This window comes from Ricinus communis, chromosome 5 (genome assembly GCF_019578655.1).
Source record: "Ricinus communis isolate WT05 ecotype wild-type chromosome 5, ASM1957865v1, whole genome shotgun sequence".
NCBI lineage: Eukaryota > Viridiplantae > Streptophyta > Magnoliopsida > Malpighiales > Euphorbiaceae > Ricinus > Ricinus communis.
The window spans coordinates 28,145,910-28,167,082 of record NC_063260.1 but is presented as its reverse complement, the minus strand read 5'-3'; the positions used below and the strand labels follow the sequence as shown (position 1 = coordinate 28,167,082).

Genomic DNA, 21,173 nt, shown 5'->3' with positions numbered 1-21,173 from the left:
GAGGAAAGCGCTCTTAGATATTCTTCATTATTGAGGATGTCATCCTACCAACTAATAAACTAATAAGAAACTGCCGACTTACTAAAATGATTTCCTTATAAACTCTTACGTTACTGGAAGCATCTTATAATATTCCCAGATTATGCTGTTTTAATCTTTTCCTTAATCACTTTCTTTTTTTTATTAATTATTATTATTATTTTCTATTTTGGCAATTTCATCATTTTAACAACTAAACTCGTGAATTTGGCTGCCGACAGATTGGTGGTCAAACACTCTATTAATTTATAATTATTTGTGTTGCTGATTGTGGAGAAAGAGACTGAAGGCCAAGGGAGATTAACTAATATAATATATTATTTTAATAATAATAAAAAAATTAGATAAAAGAATGTAGAGACAGATTTGAGGTTTTATTTTAATGATTAGTGCCCCCTGCAAATATCACATTCATTTTGACAGTTCAATTACTATTTTTAATTTATTATTGAAAAAATATCTTAATTAAAAATGTAAACTACAAGGTTATGAGTTGAGTAATAAATAATAAAGTAAATTGGATGATAGCGGTTAATGTTCCCGCGTTGGTCAACCGTTGAAGCGGTGATAAAAAGGAGACAAGCACATAATCCATTGGAATCTTAATGGCCCAATTGCACATAGATACCCTCTTCTTCTTATTTGTTCATTCTATGCCCCCATTCTCAATTATTTTACTTCTTTTTCAATTATATTATTTCAAATAGGACATAGGCGAACCTTTATTTATTTTTAATTTTATATAAACAAAAAACCAATCCACATCACCATTACATGCTAATAGTAAAGTGAATTTAAAATTTTAATTCTAATTTTGAGTGATTATATTTGTTTGTATGTTTGACCTAGATTCATTCATTTTAGATCATACATTCTCCATTTTCAATTTTACCTTTGATAGTTTATATTAATTGGAGTAATAATTGATGTTTCTCTCGGATTTTATTTTCTTCTCAGTTTTTTTAATTAATTTTTGAAAGCATAGATTAAACATGAAAAGCATCGTCCATAATCTCTCCTAAATAAATTGAACTAGTCCATCTCATTCCATCATTTTAAATCAATCAATAATGGAATTGGAGATTCTACCCCTAAAAGGTGTATTTTAACACTAATCTAAGAAAAGAGTATGTTAATAAAAGAATAATATATATATATATAATCAACATTTTGATTGACTGGGGGCAGAATGAAAGATATTGTCCCTATTGTTAATTTCTTTTTTCTTGCAAGAAAGGAATCCCTTTAACAGGTCAAAAATTTGGAAATGTTTATTGCTAGGCTCTTGACTAGAATTCCTACTCCACCTTGGTCCTGTTCATTCTTTCATTGATTTATTAACATAAAGTAAGTCGTTAAACAAGAAAAAGTTTAATGGTTTCTTGATTGTTTTAGTTTCAAGGCAAAGGTGATATGGTCAATGATGTACATAAAGTAAGCTTCAAAAGAAAATAATTCTGTAAAGGTTGATGAAAGCTTGATCGACAGAGATTATTGTGAAGGGGAGAAAAACACAAGAGAAGAGATGACAGAAGGAAAAGGGTACTCAGATGTGTATAGAAACACAAGTGAAGAGTTGTTCTTGAAGTCCTTGATGGAGAGTTCAGTTGGGATGCCTGTTCCTAACATGGAGATGTTAGGATTTAAGAATAGTTCTTCTCATTCTTATCATCACAGCTTTCGCACTGATAGTGAAGAACTCTTCAAAAGCTGGCTTACAAATGGAGAGGCAAGCAACCAGCAATCTTTTCTTTATTGTCATTACTGTTTCTTGTTTTGATTTGGTTTAAAATTTGAGCTTGGTATTTGTCTTAATTCTTGTATCAGATATTGTCTTTTTTGTGCACTGAACTCAGAGCTATCAGTTTTAATTTCTGTTTATTTTTTTTCCTTGAACCAACAATCATTGAGTGCTTAGTTTACTTGCAAATATTAATGGTTATGCTGGTATTTGATCAGAAACCCTTAATTTTTTCAGTGATCAGCTTTAAACTATGTTCTATTATGAATTGCTGTTTATGCAGTAGTTGCTGTGTCAAATTATCTTTTCTTTTATTTTTTTCTCAATCTTGTGAATTTCTGATATTTTTTAATCCAACCGATGGGTTTATATTCCAGAATCCTGCCTATAACTCATCAAGTATAGCACATCGGACGCGGCAAGCATCAAGGAGGTAAGGCTACTAAAGCCATAAACTCCTGACATGGAATTCATTGATAACATGCTGCTGCGCTACTACCTATTTTGGACGGCCATGACAATTTAGATTGATAATCTATGGGTCATCTGAATAACAGAATGCAGAATTGTCCGCCTCGAAAATTCTAATTTCTAAAAGCACTGAATTCCTGAAAGCATTTTCCTGTCAAGATCACATATAACTTCACATCAAATTTATGGAAATTGTTTCAAGATTCTTGCGATGATATTGTAGTAAACAAATTTTTGTAATGTAATTGCAGGATGTCTACAGAACTAGCTAGTTTGAATAATCAGCAAGCTGGAGGTACATCGCAAAATAAAAGAAGCAATGACGTATTATCTACACAGAATAATCTTGTGGCTGATGGTACCTCCAGCGACTTCAATCAGCAATCTATCAGGTGGCTACTGCAACTTTTTGCTGTTTGCTCTTACTTGTCTGCTGTTACATGGTTCTCGAAAGCACCATGTCATCAAGAGAGAAGTCATTCTGATTTATCTTCTTCTTTTGGTACAATTCTTATCAGGAATTCTGTCGACAAAAATATGCAGGCTAGTAATTTGTATCTGGCAAAGGTTCGTCTTATCTAATTACCTGCAGAAGCTTCAGAATCTCTTGAAGCTTCAGGATATCTGATAGCTTTTTCTCTTCAAATACAGGCCTGGTTTCATAGTTCTCAGCCCATGACAAGAAGTCGATCCTCTGAACTCCGGTATAACAATTATACCAATTTTAGATTTAGATAACCATATTGTGCTGCTGCAAGTCGCAATCGTACATTGTAATTGCTGTAGTTGATTTTTTTTTTTTTTCCTTTTCAAATCATAAGTGCATAAACAGAAGCAGTCATTCATGCTTGTTTTGCAGGAAGAGATATGCTGCTATGCAAGGATCTCAGACAACTTTAGGGAACAATATCAGCAATCTTAAACAAGAATTTGCTGATCCAAATGGTTTTAGCGACCCTTCTATGCATGGCATTTCCAATCAATTGGGAACATTCATGTCTCCATCCAATTCATCTTCGTCTACTTTCAATACCCCGCAAATGGGAGATGTAGATAAAGTTTCTTCTGTTGTGAGCATGCTAAAGGGTGCGCTGGAACGCAAGAAGCTCAGTAACCAAATCGAGAAAGAAACTATTGAAGACAGTACAAATGCAATTTATCACTCTCAAGAAATTTTAATGGACTCTAGCTTTAATCAAGGAGAAGGAAACAACATTCATGAGATTCCACACGGTTATCAAGAACTATCCTCTGGCCAAGTTAATGATGCTAGACTTTTTCAAGCAGTTCAGGAACCCATAGATCTTGACCTGGAGGGCTTTGTAAATCCCATGAATCCAATTCAGTTGAGCACAGTTTCTCGAGAAGCGTCTCAAAGCGAATCTTCTGCTGCTGCCCCAGTAGTTTCATGTGGTTTTGATGCATGTGATGGTCCCAGCAACTCAAGTCAAACACTAAGCATGTGTGAAAGCTCAAGGAAACAAGTTGGAAATAACAAGGGTCCAGAAAATGGCTCTAGAGCCAAGGGTATGCAATTCATATATCCACTGTTTCCACTTATCATAACAGCCTCAATTCATTGCTCAAATGATCTTCATGTGCTGTGTTCAAATGCAGCAATTTTAGCCCTGTTGCATTCGAGGCGTTCGCCCAGTGTTCTTGCTGTTACAGTTTTTATTTTTCAGTTTCTAACGACGAAGTGCATAACATGTTATTTTCAGTTTCTTTGTTTCTTGGTTTCTTCCTTATATTGGCTGAGTTTGGATAATTAGTTTGTGTTTAGGCCTTCAATACAAAGGATCATATGCAAATGTATGAAATTCCCAGATTCTGATTGCTGGAACCTTGAATCCTTTTGGATTTGACATTTTGAGTTACTGTGAAAATGCAGATATCAGAGAACGGATAATTGAAAATTTGAAGGATGATCGAAAGGTATTCAACTTTCTTAGATATTTTGAATAAATTATTGAACTTGTTTTGCTGATATCTTGTTCCTTTGTTGTTTATCCGGTTAGAGGGGAAGCCTGGTTCGACATGGGTCTGTGACATCAGCTGGTTCAGGTAATAAGTTTAGACTTGGAACTTCACCAGCACCAGATTTCTCTTTCTGACATCAAATTTATCATTCTAAATGGACTTTTTGCTTGACTAAATTTCACATTCTGCACTAGAGTTCGTTGCTAAATTTTTTTCAAGCACGACACAACTAGTCACAACTTATAATGGAAATATGTTATGCGAAATGGAAGGTTATGTTCTAGGTGGCCAAGTCCGACAACTTGGTTTCTTATTTTTATTCCAGGAGGAGAAACTGGCCTTTCTAGTCCATATCATTAATGTGGTCCAAAAGATTTCTTCTTCTTTCCATCTGAAATGCTTACTATTATTATAACTAAGCACTTCATAAAACTATCGATTATGCCATTGTGTGAATCTTTCTGACCAACAGAAGTTATGCAGTGGACAAGGGTGACACAACAAAAAAGCGCAGGGTGGAGCGCTCGCGAAAGTAAGCTAAACTTCGATTCTACTGTTTTGTAAGATTGTTCAGAATTCTTAAAATCATTATGCTGTTAAATGCTTGAGGTCACATAAGTAATTGGTTAACCAATGTGACTATACATCATTATCCTACTCTATCTTATACCATATGATCCACAAATCTCCATTCGTCAGGTTCGTGCCTTGTAGCATAGGTCGGCCGTTAGGAGACTCCGTCTCATCATCTCTTGAATCCTGAAAAGAAAAAACTACTGAGATGCATGAAACTAGTGAAAAATCAAACCGAGTCATATTGGAACAGGATCATCCACCAAAGATGCATTAGCCAGCTAAACATCAGGCATTGGATACTAGACTCGTTACTCTTAAACATCCTTTACCAAATAGAGGATCGACCTTTTAAGTTCTACCTGTATTTGCTGCAGGCCTGCACCTGTGGCCTTGCTAAATATTATAAGATAGAACCCAGCTTGTAGCATTATGACTGCTTACTCTGTTGTCTTTTAGGAGTGTCTTAAATTTATGGCGGCTTGTTCGCTCTCAAACACTGGGTAAAGGTGCAGATGAGGTAACATATATATCATTTGGCTAAAACAAATATAAAAGTTTTTCTGACCATAATTTAAACATTTTACTATGGCACTTAAAAGTTGAATATAGTAGAAGGAGATGCTCTCTCATATACAGTTTGCTAGAAAGCTTTTTCTTAATCTGAATTTGATGATGATGCAGAATGGCAGAGGCAAAGGAAAGAAATTTAACACCAGCAGTTCCATCTGATATGGAATCTGTTTTGAAGAGGTGCGAAAACCTTGAGAAGGAAGTACGGTCACTCAAACTCAACCTTTCTTTCATGAATAGGTAATCACCAAAACTTCTTTATTTATCAGTCTTAGACTTAAACGCCAAGCTCCCAAAGCTTGAAAATAAGCTCAATTTATACCTTTCTGCTTAAATTTGCATATGGAACCACAATAAAAGAATTTGCAATTTGACCTCTAAAAAGCTTGATTGTAAATCTCAAGTTAATAGTAAAAATCAAACAAGTTTCACAAGTAAACATAAACTTATTCCCTGCAGTCAGCACTAACTTAATTTCTGCAAGATGATATGAGCTTATGCATATATTCTGCTTGTTACTAAACCAGCACCTTTCTTGTTTATTAATCACTGTCAGGAAGGATTCTGAACAGACTAAGCAGATAGAAGAGCTTCAGAAAAAGAACGAGGAGTTGGCAGATGAAAAGGAAAGACTTCTCGAAGAAATCGAGAGGATCCTCTCAGAATCAGGCAGAATGTGAAACTTGTTCTTCATAGGACTATATTGCCCACCTCATACTGGTGTACAGCAGCAACTCTGGCATAAGCTGCAACATTTTCCAAATATAATCTCAAGTACAGGGGAAAAAAGAGGTGTTAAGCATAGACTTGTTAGCTAATTATATATGTACGAGTGTTATTTTCTTGAAATCTTTGGCCGACTATAAGGATGAAAAGTTTCCACACGAAGCAGTAGAATGCAAATTTCAAACTTGACACTATTAGGTGGATTATATTAGTTTCTATGGAAAGAAGAATCAATTGATATTATAAAATAAAACATCAGCTAAATCAACTTATGTATGTTATTTCTCCAAAACTGTTGTTATTACAAAATCCAGATAATTGTTTCACATTTTAATCAAATTCTCAAGTTTATGTTAATTACACTTTAGTACCATAATAATTATCTTTACACAGCAGCATAACAAGAAATTCCTGTTTTCCTTAAAATAACAAAGAGACAAAATAAAAATTAAAGTAGGGGGCGAGAGATAAGGGAACATACTGTAGTAAAAAATATATTTATTTATTTTCTGTTTTTGGTTCTTCTTTGATCAATTCCTTAACCTTCAAAATAAGATGACAGTGGCACTGACTATCACATTAGAGTTGTCTCACAAGATGCCCTATACACTGAACACTACTTTCTCAACTACATGCATTGTTTGTTACACATTTGTAAATGGGTATTGTGAGCTCTCAAAGAGAAACAGACCTAAGCAATTTTACTCAACAAATCTGTCTTGGCAATTTCAACCTGTAACTTTCATGTCAAAATGGAGTAACCTTACCCTTCCACCACTACTTGTATATATATTTTACATCAAGCAGTCACTTTCATTTTACATCCTTCTACTCCACAGGGGTGATCATATTTGCAGGATCCAAGTAACAATACGAACAGAAGAGAATTAGCATTTGCAAAAAGGGTTGCCAACTGATAACCTAGTAATTATACATTCTGTGAATATCTGGGAGACCAAGCCATTTCCCATACTGGATTACTAACCAACCCACAATCGAGAAATATGTCACGAGAAAACAAACCCGCTTGAAGGAGACCATCTTAATGATTGGTGCAACCATCCGTGCTATATAGGTGCTGGACAACCGTGATTTAATATGATGTAGGATGCTTATACAGCTGATGGAGATCAAGGATGTTGAAAAACCAGTAACAACTCCAGCTACTGTTTCCCACCTCCAAAAACTTGCAATTCCCTTCTTCTGGACAAACAAGTGGCGTAAAGTTTTGATAGACCTGAGGGTATAAGCAGTAACTAGATTACCAAAAAGCCACTAAAAGATAAGTGCAGAAGGATGTTTGTCATTCACATGATTTGCAGCTTGAACATTACTAAGGACATAGAAAATCCTTGTTTTACTGATATAGGGATAATGCTTTTAACAAGAGCAAGTTTTATTACCTGTTATATTAAACACGTAAATAACGTACGAATCACTTTGGACTCAGTAACAGGTACAACTGGCCACCTATTTTAGCAAACCAAATCATACTCATCTCAGCAAACAGTGCACGAACATCAAAATAACCTGCTATATACATTATCCCTCAGCCACCTATGAATTTTAGCTAAGTGCTGCTAGGGTCGTCTTTAAGGTTGTTTTCGGACCCCACTGGAAGCCCAATCAATCAAAGGGCTTCAGTTGTCTGTGAGCACGTCGGGTTTGCCCTTTTAGTTTCTTTGGCTTATTAAAAACAAAACCTAACAAAAAAAGAGCAGGAGAAAAACAAAAAGCTTTTCCTTACTAAACAGTTGAGAATAAACCAACTAAAGCCAATTCATTTGTCAAGGATTAACAACAGACCAAAAAAACATAAGATCATTTTTAACTAGTCAGAGAAATCACAAGCCATACGAGGCATCAAAAAGCCCACAACAGATCAGGCAAAAACAGTAACAAACAACCACGTCAAAAAACATTTTTGTTGGAAAAGAAATTTTCCCTAGTACACACAGGATATAGTATAAGACACTAACAAAGCATCATTTCTTTTCTTTCAACCTTGTTAGCTAAGCATCAATAGATAATTATTGACTGCCACTAAATTAGATAACCTGAAGCCGTGAATATAAGTAGAATAAATTCAGAGAAAGTGATATGGACATGGCCAAGCTTAAAGATGGACTCGATGGAGAAAACAACAAGAAAACCAAAGATAAAGCTAAGGATCTATTGAGCATGCTACAAGGCCCAATTACAAGGTCAAGGTCCAAGAAGCTACAAGAAGCCTTAATTGGCTATATGCAAGATTGGGCTAGTCAAGGAAGCTCAATTGGTCATGCTAGAATAGGCCCAAGTAAAGACACATCTGAATGGGCTTTATTCAATGTTTTGCAAGTCCAAATACATGAAGACCAATGTGGGCTAATATTTGGGCTGAAATCTCTTATTTAAGTTCAGAACAATGTTATTGCCTATTTTTCTTATGTGGCAGCTATGGTTAATAGTTTTACTAGGGTTTCTTATGTTAGGTGGCTATAAAAACGCCCCTTAAGTTGTGTTTTGAGGGATTCGAATTTTGATAAAATTATAGTAGTTGTTTCCTTTGCATATTTGCTTGAATTCTTGAATTCTTGTTGAATGCATAAACTACTTATCAAGGAATTGATCTATCCTTGTGGCGTGTTAAGGGTTAGGGTTTAAAGAACTTAGTTTTCTTTAGGTTCTGATCTTGATCAACCATACCTTGCAATCTGATTTAAGCGGTTCTTGGGTTTTGAAACTCAATTTGTTCTTGGGTTTCTAAGATAGTAATTCACGGGTTCATAATCATTAGAGTTCGTGGTTCTAATCCTTGGAGGTTCTTAACAGAAAGAAAAGATTTTGAGGGAAAAAGGCACTTTACTCACAGAATAATACAGCGTCTAAGCATCTCAAAAGCAGATGGATCTTTTGCTTGACAAGGAAAGAAGCCATCACGATATAGGCTCACTCTAGAAATGCCAATTGTATACCAGCAGTCATAAGTTTTATTGACCTGAAAAGGTGACATGAGTAGAAAACAGCAGGTTAATGGGCAGAGACTAGAACAAAAATTTGACTACAAAGAGAATTGGCTATAAACATGTTAGATACCCTATTAACATGCACAACTTTTTATCTAAATTCATAAAATTTAGAAAAAGATGATGAAACCATGAAAACTGTATCCTTCTTCTAGAAATGAATGCGATAAAAAGCTTTGCAACCCCTACCTTGAATATATTTTTGGTGACCCATGCAGCACCAAAATTAGGCCTGCAATTTAGAGGAAGGGCCTCATTTGGAGCCTCTGAAAATGCAAGCTGTGTCTGTCCCAAAGAATGGTCTTTGTATTCCACCTGTGAACATCAAAAATAATATACATATGAACAGAATGCATAATTGTCTTGATGCATAAGTAACAAAGGAATATAATAGCAAATTATCAACAAGTAGTATGAATAAGAAATGCTATAGTTAACTTGGTCTCTAAAAAAATATATAAGAGAATAGAAATTAAAACAGTTGCATAGATAGTTACAGATAAATGGAACAAGCAAAAACTGACAGGGCCCACCAATTTTAATGATATATGATATTGGAATGGACTAGGTAAATGCTTGTATTCATGATAATTTCCACATAAGCTATCAATATGAGACTGCAATATCATGTTAATCCTGTCATGGTTCCATTCGTACAAGGTCTGGCCTCAGAATCCAACCCCAGTAGCTGGATAACATGGATCACCCAATACTAAAATCAGTTCATCCTTTGTTGTTTACCACAGTTACTCCATGCCAAAGGTCCATAATCAGTATAGTCATGGCCTTAAATCAGTTTTAATCACTTTGAAGTTGAAAGACATAAGCTAACGTGCATATTCATGCTTATATATTAGTGCATAAAAGCATCACATTGTAGTAGTAGTCCCCATATTTGCCATCAAGAACAAATAAAAAAGAATTGAAGGTGATCCTGAGCGTAAGATATATGACCTGAAAGACTGATGCCCAGTAGTAATCATAACGACAGCGAAATTGGCTTGATTCAAAAGGATAAAACACATGCTTAGCTTTATAATTCAACAATCCAAGTTCACAGACCTTAGATGATCTCAGATCCACACCTTCATAAAAATTACGAAAAGTTGAATCTCACATTATCATTATTATACTTAAAAATCCAACTCCAAACTAGTCCTATAATTTATTAATAAAAATAATTAAAAGGAAATGGAGAGAGAGAGAGAGAGAGAGAGAGAGAGAGAGAGGCTTACTGCTGGAGAGAATGGTGCACTGGGAAGGGAAAAAGATGGGAGAGGTAATAGAGAAGTAAGTACCCAGAACAGCTAATAATCCAATTACTATTGACAACATCAAGAATGCGAAAATTGGGAAAAGAAAAGCTAAAGTTAATCGAAACACAAACCCCACTCCATACTTAATCAAACCCTTGTTATCATTCTCTTCCATTTCAACTTCTGTTTCTCTTTCTTCTTCAGAATCCATTCACTTACTATCCAAACCCCAATTTCTACTTCAATCTCCCGGCCACCGGAACCATTTACCGGTGATTGAAAGGCGGTTCGGTTCTCCGTGTCTGCGCCAAAGATTCTAAAGCAAATGTTCAATTGTTTTATAAAATTGGAAAAAAGACTTTTGAGATTGGGGGTCAATGATCCCACCCAGGACCAGTAGCCAGTGGCTGCCTTTTCTTTCTTTTACATTCTCTCCATACCAAACTGGTCAAAGGTCCAGCATTATTATTTATAATTATCTGCGATAATTATAAATTTGGTGTCTAAACTTGCCCTAATGAGTGTTTGTGTATTAACAATAATAATCAGTATAAAGCTGGTCAAAAATAAAAAATGCTGAAATGAAACTATACATGTTGAATATATTATGGAATTCACATGGATTTATAGAAATATGAGTTCCAGATAAAGAATACTAGTTTATTTTTAAGTAATATATTGATTCTTTTTTAACATCTTTTGAATTATATATTATATATATATTATATTATATATATATAGAGAGAGTGAGAGATACAGTATAAAAAGACAATAAAATATATATTATTCTAGTATCTTTTAATTTCTTTTATTGAATGATGTTGTATAAAAATATTAATTATGTCATGAATTCAGTTTTTATAATTTTTTTTTATAATTATTCTCCTATATTAGTAACCAATATAAACTTCTAAAAAAAGCCAAACAAAAATGTAAACAAGCCATTAGTTGGAATGCCTTGTCTAAAGCACTAACCTTGAGTAGCAGAAGAAAATCATTGAAAAAAAATAAAAAATAAAAAATAAAAATAAAACTCAATTTTATTGAATACCTTATAGTTTTAAATTTTTATTCCTCTTATTTATATACAATTTCAGAAAATAGCCTTTCTGTTAGTAATTTATTATATCAAAATATACAAAAATGTATAAATATATTGATATATCAATTCCACGAAAATATTTCATACAATAAATCTTATGGACCAATTTGCTATAAAAATAAAAAATAGAATTCAAACCATAAAATAACATATATTACTTAAATATTTTAGTTATTTTTAATATACGTACTATAAATTTAATAAGGAGAGATAGAAAAGGTTTTAGTGTTCATCCTATGTAATTTTATATTTAAATTTCTTTTTATTTTAGCTATAGCATATGAGTTATGTGATTTATTAGAAATTTTAAATTTATTTGTTTAAAAGAAGCATTTTTAAAGACTATAAAGGGCATATTTGTCTGAAAATAAATATTCAAGGGCGAATACGACTATCGTGTTAAATATGAAGAGCATATCTGAGCTTTTCTCTTCTTTCTTTTTTTTCCTTTATGCGCTTAGTGAGAGAAGAATCGGAGACATGTTCGGTATTTACGAAAATCTAATGCCCAAAAAAGTAAATATAAAAGAAAATCCAAAATTAAAAAGAAAACATCAAAAAGCCATTCCATTTTGCCGTTTCCCTCTCAAAACACCGGCGCTACATTTTCTCTCTCCCTTAACTCCCAGGGTTTCAAATTCTCAAAATTTTTATCTCAATTTTTCGCAATCTTTAGATTAGTAAATGGCGAACATGAATTTGAGCGAAGGTGCAATATCAAAGATAACAAGCGGAGGGGCAACAGCAGCAGAACTGAAGCCAACGCTGCAAGTGACGGAGCTGAAACAAGTGCAAACCAAACAGCCGCAACAGAGTGAACGTTTCCGATTGATTTTATCCGATGGGTCCCATTTGCAACAAGCAATGTTGGGTACTCAGATTAATCACTTGGTTAAAGATGGAAACTTGAGACCTGGTTCTGTCGTTCAGTTGATTCAGTATACTTGTACCACTGTTCAAGGCCGCATGTATGCTTTTTCTATCTAATTATATTTGAATTTGTATGTTTTGATCTTTGGGGTTCGTTAAAAGTTCTTATCTTTCACTAGTTTCTTTTTAATGTTATGCATTCAATTCAACTATCTCACATTTGTTTGTTTTATTAGGATCCTTGATTTGAATGAATCTTAGGTTGTTGATCTCCAACTTTTACTCCTCGAGAAAAAACTTAATTTTCTTGTTCTATTATTGAAGAATGAATTTAGGTTGTTGGGTTCAAGAAGCTGTATTGGTTGTGAGAGAAACAGAGGGCGAGCTTATTTACTTTTAAATGAAATATTATTGGGATTTTTCAGTTTTGCTAAGGTCTACATTTGGATAATGTTTTCCTTTTCCAGTGAAAGCCTTTTGATTATTCCTAGGAGAAAGGGATTTGTCTTTGTAGAGGCTAGATCAGTTTATTTCTAATTGAGCAACCTGCTTCTTGGGTGTTGAATTTTGGCCAGTGTAATCTCCTATTCTACTGAATTCAGAGTCTTGCACATAGTTGCTAAGTGAACACGAGCATCCTTATTAATGTGTTATTGTTGGATATTTTGTTATCATTTAGAGTAATATTTGAGTCTAGAATTAGGACATAGAAAGCAATGTGATTGGTGTTGTGCCTTTACGGGGTCTCTCCTTTCGTAGCATTTAACATCCTCCCTTCCATGAGATTTTTGTTTGAACGATCAAACAATATTATGAAACTGACAAATGAAGATTTTCTTGACTATTTTCTTTTTACCATTGCTCGAGTTGGAAACTGTTAATAGTTTCTGTTAATGCTCTTCATATTTTTCTTGATCACATCATGATTTTCTTTCCTATTGTAAGCAGGATTATTATCATCCTGGAATTGGTTGTGATAATTGAAGAGTGTGCTATCATTGGAAATCCGGTATCAGCACAAAAGACTTTGGGGCCTTCACATCCCTCCACTGATCAACCAGTTAGCAGCCCAGCAAATCCTCAATCATATGGTAGTGGTTCACCTGCTGGTGGGATGGTTGAAAACCCAAATTTGAATGTGTCATCTCTACAAAACCCTAGAATGAATCAGTTACATGGCAGTTCTCATCCCAGCAGTTATGATTCAGGAAGATATGTTACAACAAATGCACCTCCATGTCACCTGAAAGCAGAACCTGGTTCTGGGCTTCCTGGATCAGCTTCAATGAATAGGTCATACAATGAGCAGAGTGCAGGCTTTTGCAACCCTAGACCAGAAATTCCACAGACGACTGGCACCTATCCCTATCCCCCCTGTCCAGCCTATCAACAACCACCTCCAATGTACTCTAATAGAGGACCAGTGGCTAAAAATGAAGCTCCCCCCAGAATTATGCCAATTTCTGCCCTCAATCCATACCAGGGAAGGTGGACAATTAAGGCAAGAGTGACAGCAAAGGGAGAGCTGAGGCACTACAATAATGTTCGTGGTGATGGGAAAGTGTTCTCTTTTGATCTTCTTGATTCTGATGGTGGAGAAATTAGAGTTATCTGCTTTAATACTGTGGCCGACCAATTTTACCACCAAATAGAAGCTGGGAAGGTTTATTTAATTTCCAGGGGAAATTTAAAACCTGCTCAGAAGACTTTTAACCACCTTCACAATGATCTAGAAATCTTTTTGGAGAGCAACTCAGTCATCCAACCGTGTTTTGAGGATGATGACGCAATACCAAGGCAGCAATTCCATTTTCGTCCCATAAGCGAAGTTGAGGGGATGGACAATAACAGTGTTGTGGATATAATTGGTATGGTGTCTTGTATTACTCCTGTGGCTTCAATAATGAGGAAAAATGGTACTGAAACTCAGAAGAGAACCCTGCAGTTGAAAGACAATTCAGGCCGTAGTGTTGAATTAACATTGTGGGGAAATTTCTGTAACGCAGAAGGACAAAGGCTACAGAATATGTGTGATTCTGGTGGTTTTCCTGTTCTAGCTGTTAAATCTGGTAGAGTTAGTGATTTTAATGGAAAGGCAGTGGGGACTATCTCTACAAGTCAGCTATTTATAGAGCCTGATATTCCAGAGGCTCGCAGGCTGAAGGAATGGTTTGAAAAGGAAGGGAGGAACACCCCTAGTGTCTCTATTTCGAGAGAACTGTCAAGTGTTGGTAGGTCAGAGATTCATAAAACTATTTCTCAAATCAAGGATGAGAAGCTAGGGACTTCTGAGAAGCCAGATTGGATCACTATCAATGCAACTGTGATATATATCAAGGCTGACAATTTTTGCTATACAGCTTGCCCTATCATGGCTGGTGATCGACCTTGCAGCAAGAAGGTTACAAACAATGGAGATGGGAAATGGCGGTGTGAGAAGTGCGATCAGTCTATGGATGAATGTGATTACAGATACATACTTCAGCTCCAATTGCAGGATCATACTGGCATTACATGGGTGACTGCATTTCAAGAGAGTGGTGAGGAGATTATGGGTATATCTGCTAAAGATCTGCACTTTATGAAATATGAAAACCAAGATGATGAGAGTTTCTCCAAAATTCTTCGTCAAGTTTTGTTCAGTAAGTTTGTTATCAAGTTGAAAGTAAAAGAGGAAACATTCAGTGATGAACAGCGTGTAAAGTCCACCGTTGTCAGAGCAGAAAAGGTTAACCATTCATCCCAATCTAGGTTTCTTTTGGAGATAATGGAAAAGTATAAATCAGGAAATTCTATTCCTTCTGCCTCCAATGTAGAATCTAACTATCCCAATTCTGGTGCAAATACTGGAATTGATAGTATTGGCAGCAGGATAGGTGGATCACTAAATTCTAACCAAGTGGGGAAAAGCAGCTTTGCCGCTAGAGAATTTGGTTTACAGACAAATCAAGTGGGTCAGTACGGAAACCAGTTTAGTGCTGGATATCCTACACATAATCTTTCTTGTATCAGCTGTGGTGCTACTAGTCATAGCTCTGCTAATTGTCCTTGTACCATTAATGCTCCAAGGCAGTCTGCAGGTGGATTTTATGCCAATCAACCGTCTTCTTTGGCTGGCAGTGCTGGTGCTGGAGGTGAATGCTATAAATGCCACCAAGTCGGGCATTGGGCGAGAGACTGCCCCGGGCTAAATAATATTCCTCCAGCTTATGGTAGCACCGCAATATCCTCTGGGAGGTTTGGGGGTGTTTCAAGGTAACAGGTTGGTGAGATCTGAGGTACCTAAGAAAATAAGGCAGTAAGAATTTTGTAACATATGGTGTCTGCTTTATGAGATATCATAAAATGGGCGATGGATAGCTTTTTGTCTTTGTTGTTTGGGTTCGGGTTCAGGTTTTATGAGCCGTCCTGTACAGAAGAATGTCTGGATCACGAATGGCATCTTTAGTGACAGCTATATCATCTATCCCAAATTAGATCATTTGAATTTTGTGTTTTCATCTTCGCCTTCTCCATCTTTTACAAATAGTTGTTGTATTTATTATGTTTAGCTTCTTCTTGATACAAAGTTCTCTAAACCAACGATGCATGCCATGCCATGCCCGTTTCTGCCTGATTAATTAGTTTTTTCTTTTTAAGATCTTATTATAAAGCATTTAATTATGGAGAGTCGTTCTTATGAATCTTATATAGCAAGCAGGATGCGCCTAAGAATTATATTACATATGTTCAACGTGCAATCACAGGGACGTCGGGTATGAGTAGGAACCCTCGTGGACCCGAAACGGTTTGCATTTTGCAAAACAATTGGAACAAATTTCTAAATGATGCAAGTCAGGTTTTTTTGACATACCCAAATATTATTGCAGCCTATTTTATTCAAAGAAATTTAGTGCTTCTCATTTCATTCCCGTTACAAAAAGAAATTTCTAATTGACAATTGTTTTTTGAATTTTAAAAAATACAAAATAAGTCGCTTACTGAAAATAACTCCTTTTGCAGAAACACAGACAAAAAGTTTTTACTGAAATAAATCTATTCATGAAAAGGGGTGCTGAAAATTTTAAACTCTGTTAAGAACTGAAGCAAGCTTCCTATACACTGCACAAGTACACATCCAAAGGAACTGGGAACACCAACGTTTTTATTTTCAAGAGAGCAATGCGTTCTGCATGATTACTGCAACATGATCATTAATATTATTGAATAGAATACACATGCTATAATAAGCAGGTCTTGGTGTTTTCTTATGAAGGTTGCACTGCTAATATTAATATCCAAAGCTTTTACCATCACTGGCTACCAATACTTAATGCAGTAGTTTTATTTCATTCTTACTAATGCAGTAGTTTTATTTCATTCTTACTAGTTGCAGCTCAACATTTCAGCAACAGACATTAGTTGGTGTGGAAGTGGGGGGTCCTGAAGACTTGATACAGAGCGGATCCCATGCCTTTCCCTCCATTCCCTCCACACCACAGTGACCGCCTGTAGTGCCATCAAACTGGGTTGAACTATATCCTGCAACTGCCGCTGCAATTGCTGTCCGTGCTGCTACGCTTTCCCTCTCAGCTAACACTTTCAGGCGGTGTCTCTCAGCTCTAGAGCCAATTATCTGTCCCAGTATAGAAGCTCCAATAGTCAGTGCCATAGCAGTTTTAGGCATCAAAACCGACTTCCTAAGCATTGCTATGAAAGGCACAGCTGCATGCACCGCTGCAAACCATGATAGAGAAAACTTCTTAGTATGTTCCTTCCAGACACCCAAGGGCACATTTACTGCCATGCCCAAGAGCGCAATGACAAGCATCTTTGCAGGCAGTGGCTGAGGTCTCAAGTTTTTAACCAAGGCAGTCCGGGCTAGGGCCGCCCTTGCAGCAACTACAGCAGGTGGACATCTAAGCTTCACACCAGGTGGTGGCCGAAGAGTTGATGCCACAAGTGGCAGTATACCACTCACAGCTCTATAAGACTTCGCAATAGGGCAGTTGCCAGTTTCTAACCACTCATTTCCCAGTGCCTCGTGTTTTGACGTATTTCCTTTCTGGATGAAAAAAAGGAAATTACAATATAATCAATCGTACAATCATTTGAAAAGGAACCCTGTGAAACAATAAGTTAACTTGAGTACTAGAGATAGTGCATCTACCTGAGATGATTGTTCACCCTTGTCGGTTGAATCAGATTTCTTCTGATTCTTCCACTTATTGTTGAAGGAACCAAAGCCAAATGGTCCACCAGGACCAAATGCAGACAGGCTAATAGTAGCAGCTCTTGCTGCTAAGGGGTTGAATTGGGGTGTAGAGTCAGTTTCTGAAATGTCATTGTGAAAAGTAGACTTGTTTGATAGTGGAACAACCCCATCTTTTGCGTGAAATAGCTTAAATGCTGTATCAAAACTTGGACCATCTTCAAATATTGGACCCTTGGTGGCTTCCCTCACCTGGAGAAAAACAATAGAATACATTGATAAACTTTAGGTGGTACACCAGGTATAATAATTGAAGGTTAGCACACAACACAGACTACAATGAAAGGAAAAAAATTAAGATGCTAATGACAAAAAAAAAAAAAACACTACTTACAGAACTTGGGAAATTTAGTGAAGAGAATGAAAAGTTAGTTGGTTTGCAGATGTTCCTCAAAAATGGGCATCTCTGGATGATCTTCTCATCAAATTGGCAATCAGATGTGTCCTCCTTTATTCCCTTGAAGAAAAAATCCATTGTTTCCTCTTCTGAACAAAAGAACAATTTAATTAACTTGAGAATTTGCTAAAACCAAATCTGATAGTAAATGTTTAAGCTTTTGGGTGAACTTATTCTACGACACTATTACATCAGCTAATAGTCGAAGTAAAAGGCAACTAAAACAATTGCAAAGCCACAAAATTTTGACATGACCAACATCTAGCTACAAAACAGAATCAATCAACTAGAGAATTGACCTATCTGACCACTAATTTTCAATGAAAATATCAAAAAGAAAACAAATAAACAATGATATTCAGTAAATTATGTTCAGTACAAAAAACAGATTACTAGAAAACCATTCAACAATAATTGATCTGTGTGTTATAAGTGACCCATGTTTGATACATATTCACATAATAATATTGCCCTAATCAAAGAAATGCATATTGAATTCATCTTTTCATTATGACATAGCGAAATGCAGCCACATAAAGCAGAATTCAATTAGAATACACTAAGCATAAAGCAGAATTCAATTAGAATACACTAAGCAGATGCTTAGTGTATTCTAATTGAATTCCAGAAAAAGAAGAGAAAATGAGGATCAAGAAAAGCATGATAAAACCGCAAAAACCCATTTCAAGAGGAACAAGAAAAGAGAAGGTAAAAGCAAAGAAACAGCAACTATAACAAAAAAAAAAATTAAAAGAAGAAAATTGAAATTGGGCAATGGAGAAAGGAGGGAACGAAAGAAGCAAAATTTACCGAAACAGGAAAATTTGAGAGCCTCGGGAGAAGTGAGAAGAGACGTGTGGTGAACACAGACAGAAGGATGAGAGAGAATTTGAGAATTAATATTGTTATTATTATAAATTATTAATTATTATTGAGGTAGAAGAAGATGAACCGGGGAGAGGAGAGCAGGTTTTTTCTTTTATTTAACGTGGTTCGTTGTTACCGGTTCAGTGCGTTAGCCCTCGACCAGACAAACACTTTGTCACTAACTAACTCTCTAGACTCTAGACTCTAGACTCTAGACCACATTCTCCATGGGCCCTCTTATCTCTTTCTTCTCCCAGCTCTGGTTATAGAAGAAGGAGGAGAAGAAGGAACTGAGAACTCCAGATTCTTCTTTGTTGCCAATTTTGTCCTCCATCCACATTAATATTACTATATTCTTCTTCATATATATCTTTATTTTTTATTATATTATATTGACATTGGACCATTCACAAAATCAAACCTTATCTTTTCATTTAATTTGGCTTTGTTCTTTTAATTAGTATTTTTGCTTATTACGAAGCACTATTCAAATCTCTAGAAAAGAACTCTAATAATTGAATAAATATTATTGCAATTATGTGAAAACAGATACTGAAGTAATTTTTAAGAAATAAATATCTGTATCTGAACTTTAAGTTTTCTTATGGATAAAATCCCTCAACCTTGAATTTGTTTTTACAATTGGGTTTCTTGCTTTTAATTAGACCTGTTCATGGGCCCGGCCCGCCCAGGCCCGCACTCTTCGGGCCGGGTTTGGACGATAATTTTTTAGTACAAGCCCGGCCTGGTCGGAACCCACAAAAAGCCCGTAATTCTCGAACCGGGCTTGAGATTTATATAAAAATCCAAGTCTGGCCCGGTCCAGCCCGATATCTAGTTTAGTTAGTAAAAAAAAAAAAGGTCATACCTAACACTCAAACATGTGACCTTCAACTTATAATTAAGTGCCAATACCACTTAGCTACTTATTATCTCTGTTTATAGTTTTATTGTTATTAATAATATATTAATCAAAACAAAATCCTAAATCTAAATATAACTACAATTTGGGACAGATTTAATAATTGGTCGGGCCGGGCCGGGCTTTTCAAAAAATTTCGGACTCGGACTTAAGCTCAGAGATATCAAAAAATTCTCAGGCCTGGATGGGCTCGGGCTTGTCCAAAATCAAGTCAGGCCCGGCCCGAGCCCGTCCTAGCCCGGCCCATGAACATGTCTACTTTTAATGTAGTCTTATTTTAAGCTTGAAAACAGGTTCAAATGTATCTCCATAATATTTATCCATTTTATGCCATTGTTATCACATATATCACTAATATCCATGTTGATTTAAATTATGGCCTAGTACATATGTGACCTCCTGTATTTGTCACTTTTAGTGAGATAGTCCCTTATACTTTGAGCTTGACCTATTAGGCAACTATACTTGAGAAATTTCTAACTTATAAGCACCTAGCAGCTTAGATGGCAAAAAGCATAATATCAAACGCTAATGTGCGAGTGAGTTGGTGTTTTCTAATCAGACATGGTAATAAACAATATTATTATAATTTCTTTTATTAAAATGATGAAATTTTCAAATTCTCTATCTCCTTCATTTTTTCTTACAATTTTAGGTTGAATCTTTTTTCTTTTACTTTGCAATGGAGTAGGCAAATTTTGATTAATTGTCTCAAAATTTTATATTTCTAATGTGTCGTTGTGGGCAACACCCTGACCCTGACTCACCCTCATTGTTCTCTCTATTGCTAGTTGCTTCAGATCTGCTAGAAGAAGCCCTAACAGCTCTATATATTCTCATTCTCACTACCCACACCTGCACTAGCCCCACTAATATTACTAAATACACTTTCACCTACAATAAGGTCTTTGTCCACATCATGCTCAACATTTATGACCACTTATGGCTCATTTATCATATGAGTGACAAATAAATTAACTATTTTATTGTTCTTTAAACTACTTGCCCATTTTAAAATTACCTCATCACTAAAGCTACAAATGTGTCACTATACACTTCTTTATAAAACACACCACCAGTAGTTGTAAACCCAAAGTCTCTAGTATAACCTAAAAACTCAAACAATGACAGCTTCTCTAGGTCCACATCAGGCACATATTCAACCTCCATTTTTCCAATATACTATGAATGTGGTCCATGAGTTAGAGAACTACCAAGGTGCCACCTCAAGTGTATTGCCACATCCATATCACTTAACTAGAAAATATACAAATGATTTAATAAATTATCTATACATATAGTTACAAATACAAACAAAAATCATATGGACTATTGCACCTACCACTTTCATCGATTCTTAAAAGCCCTAACTTATACAACTATTCATCAAAATACCA

At 35.5% G+C, this 21,173-nt stretch overlaps 4 protein-coding genes across 7 annotated transcripts; 2 read left to right on the top strand and 2 right to left on the bottom strand.

Annotated features, from left to right (window-relative positions):
* The first annotated feature begins 1,229 nt into the window (after positions 1 to 1,229).
* LOC8280085 (protein CYCLOPS) lies at positions 1,230 to 6,371 on the top strand. The gene is made up of 11 exons (XM_048374548.1): positions 1,230 to 1,768; positions 2,158 to 2,213; positions 2,503 to 2,643; positions 2,770 to 2,818; positions 2,903 to 2,955; positions 3,111 to 3,778; positions 4,143 to 4,186; positions 4,270 to 4,315; positions 4,715 to 4,763; positions 5,489 to 5,617; positions 5,934 to 6,371. Exons 1-11 carry the CDS (start codon positions 1,565 to 1,567, stop codon positions 6,055 to 6,057), a joined length of 1,563 nt encoding a protein of 520 aa, XP_048230505.1. The 5' UTR covers positions 1,230 to 1,564; the 3' UTR covers positions 6,058 to 6,371.
* Positions 6,372 to 6,584: 213 nt separating this feature from the next.
* On the bottom strand, positions 6,585 to 10,902 carry LOC8280086. Of its 3 annotated transcripts, XM_048374549.1 has the most exons (6): positions 10,347 to 10,902; positions 10,066 to 10,196; positions 9,301 to 9,426; positions 8,956 to 9,083; positions 7,507 to 7,573; positions 7,204 to 7,340 (listed from the first exon to the last, which is right to left on the bottom strand). In XM_048374549.1, the coding sequence occupies exons 1-5, from the start codon at positions 10,576 to 10,578 to the stop codon at positions 7,510 to 7,512; spliced, it is 681 nt and encodes a 226-aa protein (XP_048230506.1). In that variant the 5' UTR covers positions 10,579 to 10,902; the 3' UTR covers positions 7,204 to 7,340; positions 7,507 to 7,509. The 3 variants fall into 3 exon arrangements, with proteins under 3 accessions (XP_015575130.1, XP_048230506.1, XP_048230507.1); XM_015719644.3 differs by lacking the exon at positions 7,507 to 7,573 and having other exon boundaries at positions 6,585 to 7,340; positions 10,347 to 10,885; XM_048374550.1 differs by lacking the exons at positions 7,204 to 7,340; positions 7,507 to 7,573 and adding an exon at positions 7,577 to 7,806 and having other exon boundaries at positions 10,347 to 10,899.
* Positions 10,903 to 12,024: 1,122 nt separating this feature from the next.
* Positions 12,025 to 15,959, top strand: LOC8280087 (replication protein A 70 kDa DNA-binding subunit E). Its single transcript, XM_015719658.3, has 2 exons — positions 12,025 to 12,437; positions 13,288 to 15,959. Exons 1-2 carry the CDS (start codon positions 12,154 to 12,156, stop codon positions 15,596 to 15,598), a joined length of 2,595 nt encoding a protein of 864 aa, XP_015575144.2. The 5' UTR covers positions 12,025 to 12,153; the 3' UTR covers positions 15,599 to 15,959.
* A 503-nt stretch (positions 15,960 to 16,462) lies between these two features.
* On the bottom strand, positions 16,463 to 19,107 carry LOC8280088. 2 transcript variants are annotated; one of them, XM_002519839.4, is made up of 4 exons: positions 18,798 to 19,107; positions 17,925 to 18,073; positions 17,489 to 17,782; positions 16,463 to 17,383 (listed from the first exon to the last, which is right to left on the bottom strand). In XM_002519839.4, the coding sequence occupies exons 2-4, from the start codon at positions 18,063 to 18,065 to the stop codon at positions 16,724 to 16,726; spliced, it is 1,095 nt and encodes a 364-aa protein (XP_002519885.1). In that variant the 5' UTR covers positions 18,066 to 18,073; positions 18,798 to 19,107; the 3' UTR covers positions 16,463 to 16,723. The 2 variants fall into 2 exon arrangements, with proteins under 2 accessions (XP_002519885.1, XP_015575119.1); XM_015719633.3 differs by having other exon boundaries at positions 17,925 to 18,076; positions 18,798 to 19,106.
* Positions 19,108 to 21,173: the final 2,066 nt, after the last annotated feature.